At 40.4% G+C, this 21,732-nt stretch overlaps 1 protein-coding gene across 1 annotated transcript; it reads left to right on the top strand.

Moving 5' to 3' along the window:
• The first annotated feature begins 2,475 nt into the window (after window positions 1-2,475).
• Window positions 2,476-12,519, top strand: slc26a1 (solute carrier family 26 member 1). Its single transcript, XM_071532558.1, is given in 11 exon segments — window positions 2,476-2,883; window positions 5,954-6,154; window positions 6,376-6,622; window positions 8,106-8,337; window positions 9,186-9,369; window positions 10,974-11,261; window positions 11,913-12,103; window positions 12,105-12,163; window positions 12,166-12,243; window positions 12,246-12,353; window positions 12,356-12,519. Coding segments are annotated over 11 exon segments (2,160 nt in total).
• The last annotated feature ends 9,213 nt before the right edge of the window (window positions 12,520-21,732 follow it).

The raw sequence follows: 21,732 nt of genomic DNA, 5'->3' as shown, positions 1-21,732 counted from the left end.
TACACTTTAACGTGTCGAACAGTTGGCTTCATTTCAGAAAGTGAGAGAGAAACACAGTGTCAGTGTTGCTTTAGGTCAATTCTAGCTTTAGGATTGTTTCCCCAGGCTTCAGTGGGAAACTCTGGGATACATCACTGCCTTTAATTGAAGAAATAATTTACAAAAAACATTAATGAACGATTGAATAAATAAATAAAATGTGCAAAATCAAATTTCATTACATGCTTTACAGCCTGTTTTTCTGTATCTGTTGTCAGAGAGGAGCCTCCGTCTTATCGGAGCTGGACGACACTGACTTGCCGAAATCTGACAAATTTTAATGAGGCCAATATTGAAATATAATTTTTATTGGCCCAGTGAAGGGAGTTTGGTTTGCAGATAGGATTTAGCAAATAGTCACTATATATTAGGTGGCATGAAACAGTTGTTTGTCATTAAATTAATAGAAATTAAGTTATTTTTGACAATTGTATGGGTAATTGTAGCTCAAAGTCATACAAGTAATGGGAGATTTAAACACGGTGAATATTGGCATCGAATATCAGTAACTGGGAGCTTCAGTACAAAAACCCCTACAAGTCGAACCCAAGTCCTTGAAGTCGGGATCTGTGATGTTTCTTGCCCAGGTAGACGGTTCAGGTCTGGATTGCACAGTTTCTGTCCAGACAATATGTTCTGCTGGCGGAGATCAGTGTTTAATGAGCATTATCAGAGTTTATGACAAGGTGCCATATTGGTGGGAAGTGCAAAAAAGGTCATTAGAGTGAGTATAAATTACTATATTGACTCTCTGTGGGACTATGAACCCATTAAGAATATTTGTTGTTGACTGACCTATTTGCACTGTTTCCCTTGCAGTAACTGTTTCCACTGTCAAGGTAGTGAGCGGTGAATGATGCTGTCTAATGTTGGACGAAACACAGGCAAATGATAAACTCCTTTGGGATTTATTTAAGGATAATGTTTCCTCCTGGGTTAACTATAGAGGAAGAAAAATGAGGCACAGATTAAACCTAGACCTACTCTTTCTCTTTAGTTGGCAAAAAGTCAACTGTGAAGCACAAGGGAAAATCTCTGGCGTGTTTTCCAATTGATGTCTTTACATTTTTTTAAGACTTTTTTTTCTTGCACCTACAGCCAGAAAATATATAGGGCATAAAAAGATCTTTTTACACTAAACTTAAAGGCATAAAAATAAAGGCACCAAGAAGAGCAGGATTTTCCCCTTGTTAAGGGGAAAATCCTGCTCTTCTTGGTGGATAACTGTCCAATCATAGACGAGGTGACGTCACCTCCAGATGTTTCCAGCAGCTACAGTGGAGTTTGATATGAGAAAATGTTTCAGCATGTAAAACATCAGCGGTAAATGTCAGGTTTTGGTGTCAGTCCCTCAGAATCAAAGAGCGAGGGCTTCTTTCTAGAGCCGCCATTTTGCACCAACATTCAAGGTACAGTCATCATGACCTTGATCAACATCTTCGCCAACATTCACAAAGCCAACATTTGTTCTGCTGGGCTTTCCAAGCATGAGGAACTGCTGGCTATCAGATGTCAACATCCATCTCCTTCTACCCATAATACCTTGCCTTTTGGGATTGTTTCCTGTAGTTAGTTCTCTTGTTAGAGGACTGAGACTCTCTGTGCCGTTATTTGTGCCACCAGAGTTCAAATGTCATCGTTCTCACCCGGACAAACTAAAGGAGCAAACGGTCCAGAATTTGATTAAACTGCTGCAGACATGTTACCTTGTGAGGGCAGCTGGATTCGCAAGATCACAATCACACGAGAATCCATCTTGCCAGGCTTCAATTTATGCCTTTGTGGCCGAACCACAGTGGTTCGAATCAATTAGCGTCCTATGAGGGCAGCTGGGGGCGTGGCTTAGGTGTGGCGACAGCAACTGTTCGTTCACAACAGTGGCGGCTCCTAAAGAGCCTAGCGAGTATTTCTTCATTGAAAGAAGAGCAAAGAACGGCACTGAAGGCTTTTCTGGATGGAAAAGATGTTTTCGCTCTTCTTCTGACTGGCTTCGACAAGAGTTTGTTTATATGGTTCGTTGATCTGACTGGTTGAAGTTAGCCCGTGATAGACGGTGATAGACAGATGGTTCAGCCAATCACCTGCCAAGTATTTTTTGAAAGTGTCTGCCCTTTTCCAAACAGTTTCCAAGGACGACTTCCCAGATGGTTCCGTGTAACAAACCATCTGGCGAGTCAGGTTAGCAAACATGCTTGGTGTGAACAAACCCTGAGAGGAAGATACCATATCTATGACTTAAGAGTCTTATGATGACTACTGACGTTCACTGTGTGTTTGTGTTTGTGTCTCTCCCTGTCTGTTGCCATTTCCCCCTCTCCCTCCCCTGTCTTTTCTATCCGTCTGTCTCTGTGATCTCCCAGGAGAACAGCTGACCGCCTCCTCCCCGACCCCACCTCCAACCTCTCACCTCGCCGCCCTCCCTCCCTCCTCAAGGCAATGGAGGAGACCGCCAAGGCCACAGAAACCCCGCCGGCCCTTCCGCCTCTCCTGGAGCGCCGCGTCCGCCAGCGCCGACCGCCGATTTCTACGCTGAAATCGAAGCTGAAGCGGGGGGTGACATGCTCCGTCCCCCGGGTCCGAGCCACCTTAACCGGGTTCTTCCCTGTGGTGCGCTGGCTGCCCAAATACAAGCTGCGGGAGTACGTGTGGGGCGATGTGATGTCCGGGCTGATCGTGGGGATCATCTTGGTGCCCCAGGCCATCGCCTACTGCCTGCTGGCCGGAGTGGAGCCCATCTACGGCTTGTACACCTCGTTTTTCGCCAACATCATCTACTTCTTCATGGGGACGTCCAGACACGTTTCAGTGGGAATCTTCAGCCTCATGAGCCTTATGGTCGGCCAGGTAATTGATCGGTGGGCGAGAGGGAAAGTTCGTAAGCAATGGTCGAATATGATTACACTTTTAAAGAAGCTATCAAATCCAGGCTGATGGATGGTGAATTTCTCTGGAAAATACACTCCAACAAACACTTTGTTTAGCCTGAAGTCCCCTTATAACCCACTGGAGTCTAAGGTCATTTTTCCACAAGTCTCAAGTCAAGTCCCAAGTCTAAATGTAGATTACCAAGTCAAGTCCATGTCATTAATGTCAAGTCTCAAGTCTAAATGTAGAACAGCAAGTCAAGTCAGAACAAATCAAGAGTCCAGTATCAATTTAATATCTTAAAGAAAACTAAATATCTAGGACTTTTCAATGCAATATGGTTTTAATAGGATAAAAACTTGGTAAGAGCATCATGAGTTTGATTTCTATAATCAGTTTCAACTTCAATAAATTCAATCATTCCATACAAATTCAGAAAACAGAATTTAAATTCAGTCGTCTGCTGGAACAAATCTCATCACTTTCAATCTAAGTCATTTACACAAACACAAGGTCTCAAGTCAAGACTTTAGAAACCTTTTCAAGTCATCAGAGTACAAGTCAGAGTCAAGTCCCAAGTCACCAGACCCCAAGTCAAGCCATGTCCCAGGTCTTCTCTGTATGCATCAAGTCAATTAAAACTTAGCATCCTCAATAATGATTATAAGATTTATGCAAACATTTTGGCTTTAAGGTTATCCAAGGTTGTTCCTTCTCTGATCCATCTTGACCAGACGGGATTTGTTCAGGGGCGTTTATCATCCAGTAACATGAGAAGACTGTACCACATTATCTATAAAGCAAGCTCTCTCTGTGGTCCAGCTGGTCACTGGATGCAGAGAAAGCCTTTGACAGGATAGAATGGCCTTACCTATTCTTTACGCTGTCTAAATTTGACTGTGGTCCAAATATTTAAAAATGGGTCAAATCATTATATAATGGCGCCATGTCTTCTGTGAAAACTAATGGTATTTTGTCTAAACCCTTTTGTCTTACTCGCTCTACCCACCAGGGTTGTCCAGTCTCACCAATACTCTTTGTTTTAGCCTTGGAACCTCTGGCATATGCCATACGCAGCAACCAAAAAATAGAGGGCATTGAAATAGGAGGTTATGAATTTAAATCTAGTTTATACGCAGATGACATTTTATTAACATTAAGTAAACCTATGCAGTCTATTCCATCAGTGCTAAGGCTTATCAATACATTCAGTAATTTTTCTGGATACAAAATAAACTGGAGTAAATGTGAGGCAACTGTAATACTTTTTCGACTGACTTGGGAAATGCACCATTCATGTGGAAACTTAATGGAATTAAAAACTTGGGTATTATAATCATAGCCCCTATTTCCAAAATCTATGAACTGAATGCCCCAGGCTTATTGAGGAAAATAAGAGATGACATAAAGAGATGGTCTTCTTTGCCAATGTCTCTGTGGGGGAGGGCTGAGGTGCTGAAGATTGTCATTCATCATGTCAGCCTTACCCATGCAGTTTCCATCAAGCTGGTTTAAGGAGTTAAAATCTTTGTTCTCATCCTTTTTGTGGTGCAATAAGAAACCTAAAATAAGCCTAAAGAAACTTTTAATGCCAAGACATAAGGGAGGTCTGGCTGCCAGACATTTACCAATATTATTTATCTTATAACGCCAGATATCCTATCGCATGGGGTTATGGTAACCCTAAGGATGGCTATGGAATGGCTAGAGGGACGAATTATTGCTAATCTTAACAACAAAGTTTCTTTGGCTTCTTTGTGGTTTTATCCAAATCCTCCTGCAGAATTTGATAATCCAATTATCAGTTTCTCTTGTAGAATTGCTAAATTAATCCATAAAAGGCTCAAAATTACTGGAACCTCTCTCCCATCTTGCCTTCTTTGGCACAATCCTTTATTTTCAGCAGGAGGCAAACCATTAGTCAACGCCAGTTGGCAGAGTTCTAACATTAATTTGGCTGGGAGATATAATCAGTGATAGGAAAATGGTTTCATATAGTAATCTAAAGGAACAGTATAACCTAAATGATGCTTTTTGCTTTATCAACAAATATACTCCATAATTACATCTAAAATGCATAAAGGGGTGCCAATGGTGACAGAGAAGGGTATGGACAATAAGTTACAGGATGTTGTTGCCAGATTGGTCTCTAGTATATATAAACGTATGAGCCTCTCTACAGCTCAGAGTAACTCAGCAACAGAGTAACTCAGCAACTTCTCCCAGCAACTTTGCTGGGAGAAGGACATCAGGGTTCCCCTTTCCGCAGTAAAATGTAATAAAATGAATGCTACGGTCTCAGACAAATGCTGGCATGGCTGTGGTAAAAGAGGCACCCTGATGCACTGTGGAAATGCCCTGCAGTGAACTCCCTCTGGTCAGTGGTAACAAATGTCCTCACAGAGATCCTCCAGGTTGAAGTTCCTAAATGTCCTATACTGTGGATACTAGGAGACCAAATAGATGGGTTATCTGTAAGGAAAATGAGATTTGTAACATTGGGTTGTCTTGCTGCTAAAGGGAAAATTGTTTTGAATTGGAAGATAAGAACTCCAACCTGTTTTAGCTTGAACAGTTGGTTGGAAGAGTTTATAGACTTAACAGGGATGGAAAGAGCTGCCGCCACACTAAGGCACCTTGATCTGGGCCTAGAGGGATTGTGGGATACAATAAGGTCATATTTGAACTCCTTACCGGATTATGTGTAATGGTGTATAATATGATGAGCTACAACAAGAAGATTTTCAAGGATCTTTTGTTAATAAAAAAAACAAAAAACAGCTACATTAAGAATTTATTGATGCCCCCCCCTTTCCTCATATTCCTTTATTTGCTTTTGTGCACATATGTTGTTTTGCATTTTTTGTATGTCATTTGTGTATGCATTGTGTATGTATGTAATGTATGTGTTTAATGTCCAGTCTGTAAAATAAAAGGAAATTATAAAATTTAAAAAAATTTTAAAAAGTCAATTAAAACTGTGACTCGAGTCCAAGTCATGTGACTGGAGTCCCCACCTCTGTTACTAATGCTTTCTAATTGCCCTCAGGTGGTTGATAAGGAGGTGTATCTGGCAGGTTTTGACCCTAATGAAGACTCTGGCACCAAATCACCGGGTCCCGGTATCCTGAACGGGACGGACGGCACCAACCTGTCGGGCGGCATGGAGCTGATGGGCCTGGCGTGCGGCAGGGAGTGTTACGCCATCAGCATAGCGGCCGCTCTCACCTTCCTGGCTGGCATCTACCAGGTGAAGGATCAGCTAGATTCAGCCTCCCGTTTTAAATCACTTCTTAAAACCTACTTATTTAAACAGGCATTTTATTAAGTTTAATTTTACAGTGTTTTATCATTTTATATTCATGTTCTAATTGACTGTTGTTGCACTACTGTCTTGCCCTCTTTCCTTTTGTGTTTTTAATTTTCAGCTAAACAAACACTCTCCTGTTCCTTCCTCTTCCTCCTCCCCAGGTCTTGATGGCGGTGTTCAGGCTCGGCTTCGTCTCCGTCTACCTCTCCGGTCCCATGCTGGACGGCTTTGCCACGGGAGCCTCGTTCACCATCCTGACCGTTCAGGCTAAATACCTTCTGGGTCTGAAGATCCCCCGGCACCAGGGCTACGGCACGGTCGTCGTCACCTGGATCAACATCTTCGCCAACATCCACAACACCAACATGTGTGACCTCATCACCAGCGCCATCTGTATCTCCATCTTAGGTAAATAGCCTTCTAGAGATGTTCCGATACCATTTTATCCTTCCCGATACCGATTCCGATACCTGAACTTGCGTATCGGCCGATACTGAGTACCGATCCGATACCAGTGCGTTATTTTTTTTAACAGCTGTATACTACTAACCCTGTATGGATGTGATATGATTGCTGTCATTGTTGCATGGCCTGGCTCAGGTTAAACCCTTTGAACCCCATGAACAAATACATACAGAGAATGAATGCCATAGAACTTTATTATCTAGTTTGACAGTCAGTCATAACTGAAAAAGAACATAAATAAATAAATCTAGGAATAAATAACAATTCCTTTAAAAAACTGTTAAATTGCAGCCACAATTTAGTAAAATAAAAGACATTTAACACAGTAACAGTATAAATTTAGTTAGTATAAAGTATAGATTTCCGGGAAAACGGACGTTTTATCCGGGTGAAACTACTTTAAAGTTGATTGTTTTCGGAGCTAATAAATTACGTGATATCGGATCGGTGCATAGACTCACCGATACCCGATCCAGCATTTTAGGCTTATCGGAGGCATTTCTGGTATCGGTATCGGAACAACTCCAGAAAATACATCCGTTATACACTGTATATTGTAAAGGAAAAATCCACCTTCGGATCCTCTTACACTGTTATTTGTGATGTTCAATACATTCCAGGAGTTCTTTTTTTTTTGGTGAACCCACTTTCCCTCAACCTGCCTCGTCTACTTCTACTGCAGTTAGTGATTTCCTATATTTCCCAGAATGCCTTTCGTCAACCCCCAGAGTACGGGTGTGAACTTGTTCCTTTCAGCATATGCAGGAGGAGAGAGGAGGAATAGTGTTTAATGATGGCATAGTAACAGCAAAAGAGCAAGTTATTCCAGTCGAGAAACAGTCAGAGTCACGCCCCTTGCTCAAAAACACACCCTGTCTTGATGCTGCATTGCATTCTGGTCTATTTTCTGCTCCTGTGAGTGGAGAAATTGGTCTCTCTGCCTCTTCTATGATGTGTTTCTCCCTGTATGATTGTTGAACATCGCTGCAAAATGGCAGGTCAGCATCTGCGAAGACAAGAAAAATACATCACCAAACAACAAAATGGTCCCAAAAAGACACATCACCAATACCTGTTTTTAAAGTGTGTTCAAATGTTTTAAGGTGGATTTTTCCTTTAATTCATGGTGTATGCTGTAGAAACTATAAATCATTTCCATTCTAAGCTTTTACCCTAGGCCATAGAGCAAAGAGCGCCCATGCAACAAAGTAAATTATAAATAATTGATCATCAATTATTACTTAAATAAATGATAAATTCTGAAATTCTGGAAGTACAGCTTCTCCTCCGTACTGCACATCTTTCGATTTCTGAGGTTTCATGATATCTTTGGTTATACACTGAAACAAATTCCCAGCGTTTTGTTTGATTGTTTGTTTTGTCTGTTTTTCGATTGGGAATAACACCTTGAATTTTTGAATTACAGTGGCAGGGAAGGAGATCCAGGATCGCTACAAGGATCGTCTGAAGATCCCTCTGCCTACTGAGCTGATCGTCGTGGCTGGAGCGACGCTGGCCAGCCATTTTGGAGACCTGAACGGCCATTATGGCTCCAGTGTTTCCGGTCACATCCCCACAGGGTTCATCCCCCCCAAGGTGCCCAGTTTTGACCTGATGCCACGAGTGGCGCTGGATGCCATCCCTCTGGCTGTCATTAGGTACTGTATAATCGTTATCTTTAAAAAAAAATTAAAAGGAAATTGTCATCACATTTAATTCATGATGTCTAATTATTTTTTGAGGTGTATATATATATATTTTTTTTTTCTCTTCTTTTTCCTCTATTGTTTTTCATGTATTTCTTTGTTTTTATTGGATTGTTGTCTACTGATTGGTTACTTTTTTTGCTCAGTTTGTGTGCTTCTTGATTTATTTTTTGTTGCGTTTTTCTAAAGTATGTTAGCTTAGTTTTTTTCTTTCTTTTTTTTTTCTTTTTTGTTATTGTTTGTTTTCCTATAAGCCTGTGGCTTCTTTACCTCTCCTGTCACATTTTTAATTTTTTTCATTATCTGGATTTTATGCAGTTTGCATGTGTGTGCAAATAAAATAAAATAAATAAATAAATAATAATAACAATAATAACAATAATAATAATAATAAGCTTTATTTATAGAGCACTTTTCAAAATCCACGTTACAAAGTGCTTCACAAAAGCAGCAAAATAAAACAGACAAGTCATAAAATCATCAGGTTTTAAAAGAAAACAGATAAAAACCAATACAGGGTAGGAAAAGATAAGAATATGAAAAGAAAAACTTTTTTTTTAAACAAAATAAAAGACAGTTCAAAGGCTCTCCGATAAAAGTATGTTTTAAGAAGGGACTTAAAGGAGATCACTGACTCAGCCCACCTGATTTCCTCGGGGCAGATCGTTCCAGAGCCTCGGGGCCCTGACCTGTGGCCCTGTATGACCAGCTTAACACCGTGTGTGTGTGTGTGTGTGTGTGTGTGTGTGTGTGTCGACGAGGTCAAAGACTAGTGCAATAAAGTTCTGTTTTATCTTTAGTTTTGCCTTCACAGTGTCTCTGTCGGAGATGTTTGCGAAGAAGAACGGCTACACGGTGCGGCCCAACCAGGAGATGCTGGCCATCGGTTTCTGTAACATCATCCCCTCCTTCTTCCACTGCTTCACCACCAGTGCAGCGCTGGCTAAAACCATGGTGAAGGACTCCACAGGCTGCCAGACACAGGTGACATGCTATTTATTTATTTATTTATTTTTTTTGCTATTGTCACTTTTATTAGACAGTTCAAAGTCGAGAGAGACAGGAAAGACTGAGAAAGAGAGAGAGAGAGAGTTATTGTAGTTATATTTTTTAACCGCAATGTCCACATTTTTCTATTTTTATTTTAAGTTATCTTTACTTATCTGTATATATACTGTATATTTTTTTTAACAGCAAAAGCAACATTTTTCTGTTTGTATTTTTAAGTTAATTTTACCTACTCTTATTTATATATTTGATTGCAATGTGGCAATGTTACACAGCTCTGTTTACACATTTCTTTATTCTAGTATATCTTTAATTGTACGTAAATTTTTTGTTTTTATTTCACATTTGCTTTGGCAATGTAAACGTATGTTTCCCATGCCGATACTTAACTGCATAATATAGAGGAGAGTCACCAACTCTGAGGCTGAGGAGACTGACAGAGTTACAGTGTATGAAAGTATGGTGGTTAAAGTTTAATGAAAGGTTGTTGTGTCTCATCTCCAAACTTACAGTAAAGCAGTTGTGAGTGATGATACAGGTTATTGATTACCTCAAAATGCGTCACTTGTGCGTTGTTGTGTCTTCCATGATGCGTTTGACGTAATATCTGACGGCCAAAGTACGATTCCAAAAAAAAAAGAATCAGAATCAGAATCAGGTTTATTGCCAAGTAAGTTTTCACAGTACAAAAAAAAAAACAACCTGATTCTGAACACTGAGGACAGAGGGAGCTTGCATCAGATGATGACTTGAATGACAAGAACGACTGGGAAGCCCCAAGATTCATTGCGAGTTCACATCCAAACAGCACTATAGTCTATAGCAGTGATTCTCAACCTTTTTCAAGGACCCTTAAATTAGTACACATTGGGGCAATGGACCCCCATTTGATGAGATTTTTTCTCTACCTAAATCTGAGAATATTTTTAGATATGATTTTGTCCAGAATTTCATAACTATCTGTATTGTAGGTAGAGAGATAACAGAGTAACTATGATCAAAACAGTCATTTTTCTGCATTCTCTAATTGTGTTAACTTCTTGTAAATTAAATAATGCTGAAGTTTAACAATTCATCAATTTGCTGGGGACGCCCTGAAACCCTCTCAAGGACCCCTGGTGGTCCCCGGACCCCACACTGGGAACCACTGGTCTATAGCCATCTTAGTCTACAGTCCATCTCAAACTGTTCTTGAGAAGTTCATTCTCTTGAAGACAACTTGGGAAGATTTCCCAAAGAAAAATAGAAACAAAATCCCACTGGACTTGAAATCACGTGACTGACAGAGGTTTGAAACATCTTCTCTTCATTTTAAGTCCAGTGGATTTTGTTTCTATTGTTTGTTTCACTACCTGGATGACTGAAATAAATCTACACAGACACTTTGGGAAGATTGTCCTCCATTATGAAACAAGTACTGATTTGACATTCTTGGATTTGATAATCAGCTCCAGTTTCTCTCTGTCTGTCGCTGCAAACCACAGTGTGTTTTATCTATTCATAATACCTTTATTGAAAGAATATGTTATAAAACTCTCTCTCTTTGTCTTTCTCTCTCTCTCTCTCTCTCTCTCCATCAGGTGTCGAGTCTGGTCAGCGCTCTGGTCGTCCTCCTCGTCCTGCTCTTCTTCGCTCCTTACTTCCACGCCCTCCAGAAGTGCGTCCTCGCCTGCATTATAATTGTCAGCCTGCGGGGGGCGCTGAGGAAGTTCCGGGACGTTCCGGCCAAGTGGCGCGCCAGCCGGACCGACGCCGTGGTTTGGCTGGTCGCCATGGCAGCCACGGCTCTGATCAGTGTCGAGTTGGGCCTCCTGGTTGGAATCGTCTTTTCCATGCTGTGCGTCATCTGTCAGACCCAGAACCCTAAGGTGAGTGAAAACCAAATTAAGATTGATTAAAGTCGGATCGAAGGGATTTCGAGGCATTCACTGAAAATTCGGACATCAGGATAAATTAGAGCAAAGCTTTCAGAAGAAACTGTTTGACATCAAGCTACTATCTCATCTAATGTTCAACCGATATGGGTTTTTGAAGGCTGATATCCATGCTATTATTTTTAGGCTGAAGTCTCCGGTAGCTAATATTTTGTGTCAATTTTTAGTATCTTGAAAATAGTACAAACATTTTTTGACAAAGGTCAGATTTTCATGACCAAAAATATAAGGATTCAGTGTTTCCACCCCTAAAACACTAAAAGTCTCCACTGAAACCAGACTGATGACATTTTTTCATGTTTAGCAGCAGTACCGAATCAATGCATTACTGCCTTTAAATTAAGAATTAATTACAAAAATCATAATTTAACAATTAATCAATAAGAAAAATGTGCAAAGAATACAAAATATCATTGCATCTTTTACAGACTGTTTTATGCAGCTGTGGTCAGGAAGGAACCTCCATCATATCAGCAGGGGAAGAAATTGACTGGCTGATATCTGATATGTAATAAAAGTGTCTGCCCCATATATCTCCAAACCAATGTGTCAATCTATTCCTAATCTCGTCTAATCTCATGTCAGGTGTCTCTCCTGGGCCGGGCCGGTGACACCGAGCTTTACGAGGACATGGAGGAGTACAAGAACCTCACGGCACCTCCTCGAGTCCAGGTCTTCCGCTTCCAGGCGCCTCTGTACTACGCCAACAAGGACTCCTTCCTCAAATCCCTCTACAAAGCTGTTGGGGTGGAGCCTTTCCTGGAGCTGACCCACAGGGAAGGCGGAGAAGAAGGCCAAAGACATGGCCGCCAAGATGGCCGAGGCTGGAGCGGACAAAACAACGGAGAAGTCAGTATGGGACTCGTCCAAAGACAACTGGACTTCCACACGATAGTTCTAGACTGCTCCGCCATTCCTTCATAGACTCCACAGGCATGGCCACCTTCAAAGGGCTGGTCAAGGACTATAAGGAAGTGGGGGTGAGCGTGGTCCTCGCCGGCTGCAACACCTCGGTCATCGACACCCTGAGAGGAGAGCCTTCTTTGGGAAGAACGACAGAGACATGGGCAGCTTGTCGTTTTACACGGTTCACGCTGCAGTTCTCCATGCAAACAGCAGGGCGGCGGCGGCGGTGAGCGCACGTCCGATGACTCTGTGGTGTAGAGGCGCTGGAAGGAGGAGGAGGAGGTAGAAGAAGAAGATGGAAAAAATTGGCTGAATTTCAATTGCTGAATCCAAATGTCCAGACTCCAGACTCTCAGACTGAGCTCGCAGACTAAAGGTTTTACGTAGACTGATGTGAAGTGTTCAGCGTGAACCGTGAGTTTGCAAGGGTGCAGGGTGGCGAGGTGCTAAACGAGGTGCTAATGGGATCTGTGTCACCTGGTGGCTTTTATATCATCATATCTGTAGTGCAATGAATTGTGGGAAATCTTACTAGTAAAGTCTGCAGGTAAGGCAGGCAAGGCAAGGCAGCTTTATTTGTATAACACATTTCATACACTGAGGCAATTCAAAGTGCTTTACAGAGTAATAAAAAATACAGTAAAGGTAAAAAAAATACAGTTAAAAAGTGAAAAGTACAGACAAGAGATCCACAAGATAAAAGAGTTAAAAGTAAACTAGTGCAGTTCAAATCAAGTAAAATAGAAAGATAAAAGAACACAACAAATAATCCCACTTTTAGATGCACATTGTGAGTGAACCCATATGTTTTTCTTTAATTTCCTTTTCCCCTGTCCTTCCTAATTCTACTCTTGATCTGATATTTACGTCAGATCTCACTGCCTAAGACAGACGAGAATCATAGATTCTCCTCTTGGTCCACAGATGGATGAGAATCATGGATGAGGTAGCATAGAGCCCCCCTAGAAGTCCACATGAAAGCCCCTTACGGACTCGATGAATTTTGGCAAGGGACAAGCCTGAACCCCTCCTGGACTTCATGGGAGCGTGCCGCAAAGTCCTCAAGTCCAGGGAAGTCTTTTGGATTCAGCAAATGTCCGGACTTCCCTGGACTTGCGGACTTTGCGGCGTGCCCCCATCCAAAAGTCCTGAGTTATCCTGGACTTGTGGACTTTGTTGTTTGTGTTTCACGGCCTCACGGACTTTGAGGCGCGATTCCCGCTGAGTCCACGAAGGTTTAGGGCTTTCTCACTGCAAAATCAGCAAGTGCTTAAGGCAGTGATTCTCAACCTTTTTCATATCAAGGACCCCTAATTTAGTCCACATTAGGGCCACGGACCCCACTTGATGAGATTTTGTCTCTTGGACCCAAATCTGAGAATATTTTTATTGTTAGAAATGATTTTGTCCAGAATTCCATGACTCTGTATTGTAGGCAGAGAGATAACAGAGAAACTATGATCATAAGTGTCATTCTTCTACATTCTCTAATTGTGTTAACTTCTGATAAATGAAATAATGCTGAAGTTTAACAATTCTGGAACCCTCTCAAGGACCCCTGGTGGTCCCCGGACCCCACGTTGAGAACCACTGGCTTAAGGGCTCTGATGTGAACTCGTGGTGCCTTCCATGCCAGCTTTAAGTGAGTCTGCAAACCTGCAGACTTTTCAAAGGGAACTGCCCATAATTCATAGCATCAATGCAAGCAATCAATAAATTACTATATATGACTATATATATGAAAAAAATACTAGGGAAGCATCCAAGAAATGTAAACACAACAAACATACCTGGTATTAGCAAGAAAATTTTGTTTTATTGCACTTGTGTGTACAGTTGTTTGTATCTTCAGACAAACATGTTTTGCATCCGATTTCCAAATCTGTTTTCATCCGATTGATGAAGAAAGTCAAGTTTTCCACAAGAGACAGTCGCGTCGCTGTATCCAAGGCAACGTGTGATGTCATAAAGCCTGTCTCGCTTCCCCTTTTCGTATCACTTCAAGCCCTCACACACCGCCTCACGCTCACACACTACGCTGGACACACCGGTGATGTCGTCCAAAACTCCTTGAGTCTGGAGTCTAGATGTTGGGATTCAGCCAGTATCACCAGTATTTCCCGGGCTTTCAACTCTGACCTCGACCATTAGCTGAACAAATGGACCTTACATCACTTTTTAAGAGGCGGCTTAAAACCCTTTCCTGACACAAGCATGTGGCGAGGCGTCTCGTCTACACGCCAGGAAGACAACTTCAGCTGACTCGAGAGGCTCGTCAGCTTCTTCAGTCCGGGTCTGGAACTGAGCGTCGGAGGTTTTGAAGTTCTCCGGTCACCCAAAGGAAACAGACTTGTGACCTGTCCTCCTCGTATAGAAAGTGAAGCTTTTACACAAATCCAAGATCTCTTCTCAGGTGCTGAACCATAACAAGTCGACATAAAAAAACAAGAGTGTCTTCTCACTGTTTTGGTGCTCCCAAAATGTATTTCGTTTTAAAGTTTATTGAATAAACTGATGACAGTGTGGTGCCAGTGTGTTTGGTTGAAATGTTTCATTTTCACAGTCATTATGTGACGAGCGAAACAGTGAATCTGGTGAATCACTGTGTTTTCCTTTTGTGTTTCGTCCTGCTGGGGCCAAATGGGACATCATTAAAATAATAAGTTTCAAGTCCAGGAGTAGGCTAATGTTTTATCTGTGTAATCATTCAAAAAGGATATTTTTATTCTCACATTAACATATTTGCATCAAAAAGAAATGCCCTGGTGAGATGGCCTTGTAATAGCCATTTCTGTTTGTGAATGTCGAGGGATTATCATTTTATATTTTCATACACTCATTTGATTTGTCAGACATTTTTTCCATATATTACTTTGACTTGGAATCATGATAGTGATTAACAGAGAAGGAGTAAATATTTTAGGGGAAATAAACCCATGACTCTCATTTGTGATATAATGTTGACATTCAACATCAAAACACTGCCTTAACTGATACTTGAATGACACCGATATGTTTTTATTGAGCTTGTGTCTGTGACGGTGTTGTTGAGTTAACAGACTGACAACTGATTACTCTGTGAAGGGAATATCCACTAACTATAGATGTTACATTTATTTTTCCCCATGAAGGGAGATTAACAAGTAGCACATCATGAATTAACACTTACTGACGATGGTTATTTCCTTCAGTAATTAACTAGAGAGTCCTTTATAAACCCAACAAACATCTATGTGCTGGTGCATAGGAGATAAAAGGGGTCAAAGTCTGTCAAGGCATTATTTTGAATATATTATTTAACAAAACAAAAATCACCATAAACTCATCATCTATTCAACAGCTCGGTGTGTAGGACTTTCTTTTCTCTGTAAGACTTTGGAAGCAAGCAAAGTCTTTGCACGGTTCGTCATGTTGAAAGATCACACAACATAATTTACTTTCTCATGGCTGTTATTATGATCCACTTCTCTCCTCCACTTTGAATCTTACTGTACTTGATACTGTTGTTACTGTTGTCCTGCCTTGTACTATTTTTTTGGTAAAGGGACCTGCGTTTTTTTGTAACTGTTTTTACAGTATTTTAGAGATGATTTCTATAATATTGTTTTTTGATAAATCAACCTAATAAATGAATGGATGATTCAATGGATTATTGTTGTATTTGGAATTATTTTAGTTGGTTGAATTTAGGTCAGGGCTATTCTATTCTATTCTTTTCTATTCTGGTGGGGTGTCTTGGCATCTGAAGACAGCTCAGAGCAGCTTGACAGTGTTAATTGTCAACATCAGAAATTGGCTTTTATAGATTTTAAATTAAGTTCAGCACCTTTTGTTAATTGTAAGTAAATCTTCATTTATATAGCATATTAATAGGTCATTAAAAGTCATGCACACAACACACCTACCACAGCAAAAGGGGCAACAACCACATGAAAAGAAACTTGACAGAGACATGACAGACAAAAACATCAACAGAAAGTTAACATACACTGTCAAAAAAAGGTACAGAGTGGCACCTCTTTACCTTTTTTTCTGAGTGTAAAAGATGAGTTCTGAGATGTTTAAAACACACAGTAGCAGAGGTGGCGGCAGTACACAAATTCCTTACTGAGGTAAAAGTGCAAATACTCGTCTAAAAATATACTCTGGTAGAAGTTGAAGTACCGTTTCAAATCCTTTACTCAAGTCAAAGTATAAAAGTACATGGTCTTAAATTTACTTAAAGTATAAAAGTAAAAGTCGTTCTCCAAAATTCTAATGTACTAAACTGGTTTTCTGTTGTCGTTCCTCTGAATCCCAGATGAGAAAGAGTCTGCAGCTCAGATCACAAACGTTAATTCTAGCAGCTGAATTCACTTTAACGTTAATTCTCTCTCTCTTCTCTCTTCTTCCTGTTGCTTCTCTCTCTCTCTCTCCCTTTCCTTCCTTTTTGGTGTCACTTTGCTGAACAAGCAGCTGATCACATCTGGCTCTTAATCAGCTGCTTCCGGGGATGGAAGCTGTCTGATGCGGAAAATAAAAAAAAATGTTGAAAATCAGTTGATTTCCCGAGAGAAAACAAGTCTGTTTTGAAAATGTAGTGAGTAGAAAGTACAGATTTTTCTTTTGAAATGGAGTGAGTAAAAGTGAAAAGTCTTCAGTGAAAGAAAAACTTGAGTAAAGTACAGATACTTGAAAATCCTACTTAAGTACAGTAATGACGTATTTTTACTTTGTTACATCCCACCTCTGCACAGTAGCTGTAACCAGGCCAGGAAACTAAATTGGCTGCTTCTTCCTAAAGTTCACTAGTCACTTAATAAACTGTTCTACCAGTCAACTCCATGTTTAAATCAAACATTATCTCCAGCTGTGTGCCAAAGTGTCTGTTAGAGTCGACAACATCAGCAGTTTCAGCAGGAAACGCTGTGTCAGACACCAGACACCCTTACACACAAAATATTCATTATAGGCCATGAGGTGATACACTGATCCTATATTATTTGCCAACATAATTACCATATTTTCAAAGCCAATGGGAAAATAATCGTTTGTTGTAGGGGCAAAGTCATTCTGGATGTCAGCACTTCCATCAGTGAGGAAATGCAGAAGGTAAGACGTTAACTTTGACCCCAAAAAGCCTGAATTACCTGATATCCACAGGGAGGGTGGGGGGGGGACAATAAATATTTTCTGACTGATTGATTGTATATTGGACTGATGTGAGATTTAATCACTATGACAAATCAGGAAAGGTGTTAATGTTAGATTTCACATTCTGTTCTCTTGTAGGTTACACTTTATGGACCAATGTTGATACTCAACTTCCTATCAAGTGATTATGATGTCATTAAGATGTCTGCTGAGTTTCATGTGATATTCGTAACTGTGTGAAAAGTCTATAGATATTCAATGTCTGGGCTAGAGTTAATCTTAGGGTTGGGTTTAGGTTTAAAAATGGCATCAGGTTTGGGTTACAGAGTCTGTGCAGATGCATCAAACAGGCAGCTGGCACTTTGTTGAACATCTACTTTTTGTCACCTGATAGTTTTTTTTTTATTCTTCATTTCTTATTGTTTTAACCTTTATTTAAGGTAAATCTCACTGAGATTCTCTTTTGCAAGAGAGCGCAGCATGGAGGACAAACTGCACAGAAGAGTTGCTAACAAGAACATAAAAAGATAAAACACTTAGGTAAGCAAAGTCACATAACAATAATAAATACAATCAAGATGAACAGAATCAATCAAGTACATCATCAAGTACAACACTGTCCAATATAATTACTTTCTAGACCCTTTGTAATAGAAGATAATTAAATTAAATAGTTGAGTATCAACACTGGACTATCCAAATAAAGTGTTACCTATTACCTGTTACCTAAATCAGATAGAACCTTATAATTCCAAGGTCACGATTTTCCTCCAATATCCGAACACACACACACACACACACACACACACACACGTGTCAGACCCTGTGCACTGGAGTATATTTTAGGGCCCATCTTCTACTTATTAACTCTGCTAATGTGCTGAGAGCGGACGGTTTGTCAATGTTTAAATAAAGTTAAATATATAAAGAGGAGAAGCTTCCTTTCATCACTGCAGTGAAACTGAATGAAAGTGACTGAGGCTCAGATGATATACAGCATGTTTGGGTTCCAATACTGACCGAATCTGATGCACCAGACATGCTGAAAGATGTGTAGTGTAGAACTTAATAAGACTTTTAAATTTATATTAGACATTGTTTTAGTCCGCTTTGGTGCTAGATGTGTGGCATTATGGGACGATACAATGATCATCAGAAAGTTGGATTGGAAAGTGGACTTAGTATATTTTTCTGTTACTGACACCTTTAGCTCAGTGGTTCTCAACCTTTCCGGCTCATGACCCCTTGAAACGAAGCGATGTCTACTCGCAATCCCGGTCACAAGCATATAGAGTTTAAACCAACGAATGACTTTCCCTTTTCAGGTTGTTTCATTTGATTCATTATCAGAGGAGGCAGAGAGGCTAAAAACAATTCAGTATTTTACAAGAAAAAAAAGTAAAAAATTAAGAAAAAACAGACATGATAAAACATTTGTATAGTAGAAATATGTTTTTTTCCTATTCCATAAATCACCCCGCGACCCCCCCAAAATGATCTTGCGACCCACTGGGGGGTCCCGACCCCCAGGTTGAGAACCACTGCTTTAGCTGAACTGTCCTGATACGACACACACCCACCTGCTACCCAAAGCAAGTTAAAAGCACATCACAGTCCCATAAGGTTTTGTGATATGAGCACAAACGCTGGAAAGCAGATTACGTGTGTGAAGATCACGCTCCTGCACCACAAACTGAATCATGTGACAATATTTACACCATGAGCCACAAAGAGGGAATTTAATGCTGCAGCTCTGTCTTTATTAAAAACCTTAAAGACAGAGTTAGTGTCTGTCATTATTTAGACTGGAATTTATAACCTCTCCTCTCCTTTCCTCTCTTCCTCTCCTCCTCTTGTCTCCTCTCCTCTCTTCTCCTTGTCTCCTCTCCTCTCCTTTCCTCTCTTCCTCTCCTCCTCTTGTCTCCTCTCCTCTCTTCTCCTTGTCTCCTCTCCTTTTCCCTCTTCCTCTCCTCTCTGTCTCCTCTCCTTTCCTCTTTTCCTCTCCTCTCTTCTCCTTGTCTCCTCTCCTCCTCTCCTTGTCTCCTCTCCTTGTCTCCTCTCCTCTCCTTGTCTCGTCTCCTCTCCTCTCTCCTCTCCTCGTCTCCTCCTCTCCTCTCCTTGTCTCCCCTCCTCTCTCCTCTCGTCTCCTCTCCTTTCCTCTCTTCCTCTCCTCCTCTTGTCTCCTCTCCTCCTCTCGTCTCCTCTCCTCTCTCCTCTCCTTGTCTCGTCTCCTCTCCTCCCCAGTCTCCTCTCCTTGTCTCCTCTCCTCTCCTCTCCTCCACAGACACACAAACTGCTCTCCAATTATAGTAGTGGAATTCTTCTGCTGCTAACGAGGCTTCAATCTAGAATATTTATCGGTCCAATGAACTCAAGTAAGACTAGCACAATCGTTTTAGGGTGCAAGAGTAGAGTAACTGATTACTTTTCTTAGGGAGTAATACTTTTTTCCAGTAATGACGACACCAGTGAGCACACAGTATGTCCTTGAGCGTGCTGAGTCAGCAGGATGCCTCCATGTCAAGTCAAGTCAATTTTATTTGTGTAGCACATTTCATACACAGGTAAGTTCAATGTGCTTCACATAAAAAGGCAAAATAGTGACAATAAACAGATAAGGTGATAGAATACACACATATGTAAAATAACCTTTCAGCCACACATACAACGCACACACACATACGTAAAATACATACATACTACAGCAGACGCACACACACACACTAACTACCAAAAGCCTGAGAGAAAAGCAATGTTTTAAGACTGTTTTTAAAAGAGGATGCAGTTGTAGCAGATCTCAGGTCAGCAGGTGGTTTGTTCCAGAGAACAGCACCATAGTGACTAAATGCACCTTCACCTGATTTAGATTTAACTCTAGGTACATTTAGGAGACACATGCCTGATGACCTGAGGGATCTAATTGGTTTATAGCCAGTAAGCAGGTCAGAAATGTATTTAGGAGCCATGTGACTTTCTGTAACCCAAGTCAATCACTGACTGAGCAGACCAGACGCTCAGCACAGGGAATTAATGAGTGCTTCAATCGGACAACAAACATTTTTCCTGATTTCCCGTGTTGACGAGTCACACTCCCAGAGAAAGTCAAGTGAATAACTCAATGTTACGATTATTTTCATTGTTGATTAATCTGTCGATTATTTTCTCGATTACAGTAATCGATTAGTTGTTTGGTCTATAAAATGTCAGAAAATGGTGAAAAATGTCGATCAGTGTTTTCCAAAGCCTACTGTTATCTACTGTTATAGACGAGTAAAGAAACCTGTAAATATTCACATATAAGAAGCTGGAATCAGAGAATTTTGACTAATTTTTCTTAAAAAATTACTCAAACCGATTAATCGACTATCAAAATAGTTGGCGATAAATGTAATAGTTGACGACTAATCGATTAATCGTTGCAGCTCTACTCACAACCCTCTCATTATTTTTTTAGAGGAAATCAACACTAAATCACAAGGAGGAGGCAGGATTTTCTTCCTTCAAATTGCATTGCATTACTTATGGTAGTGTGTGACAGTGTGTGTGTCTGCAGAGACACTTTTTCTAAAGTCCACTTTTTTGTTCCTAGTCTCTCTCTCAGACATCAGGCTGGACCTACTGCATAATTCCACAATACTAATAATTCCCCAAAAACTTCAAATTAAATCACATTCATTTTCTATCGTTTTCCATACTCCCCAGACCTGTGTAGGAATGTTGATTATGGCTCTGAATATGTCCAGCATTTTGTTGCCATTCTATCATCGTGCAAGTCTCAATATTACACTGAAATATCTGGTTGTGCCTTTTGGTAGGTCCAAAAAGTTTGTTGTGCCATATGCATAACAGAGTATGAGGAGGAAAGTGTTATTCATTAGAAAAATCCCATTCATTACTCCACTGACAAATACAGAATAATTTCTCATGGAAAAATGAACTAATACCAGATCATTCCTTCCTGAATAGAAGAGGTTGTAATCTGTAACCTAGAATAAAGTTCTTTGCAATAAAATGTTATAAAAACTCAATTTCCTCTTCAGCAACCAGCATGTAATTACTATCAATTAAGTAATTATGTTTTTACAAGGCAATAGTATTCCTGACATGTTTGATTCAACACTTTCTGTATTTAATTTTATATCAAATTCCCTAAAGTCAGATGCCTCTCACTAAGCTTTGAACACACCAGAGGGTAATATGACGATTTTCCAGCCCATTATTTAAAAAAATAAAAAATCCAAATATAGACAGAATCAAAGAAAGTACTTTTGAGTTATCAAAACACAAAGGCTCCGTAACCCAATTTCTTTTACAGCATTCTTTATTCATTCAAAATGTTGAAAAATATATTTTTACAGGAGGCACT

The sequence above is a fragment of the Centroberyx affinis genome, unplaced genomic scaffold (assembly GCF_046629955.1).
Source record: "Centroberyx affinis isolate AG114_WGS23_722 - 3 ecotype Tasmania unplaced genomic scaffold, CSIRO-AGI_Caff_v1 ptg002209l_1, whole genome shotgun sequence".
In the NCBI taxonomy this organism is placed as follows: domain Eukaryota; kingdom Metazoa; phylum Chordata; class Actinopteri; order Beryciformes; family Berycidae; genus Centroberyx; species Centroberyx affinis.
This window is presented reverse-complemented; position numbering and strand designations above follow the sequence as displayed.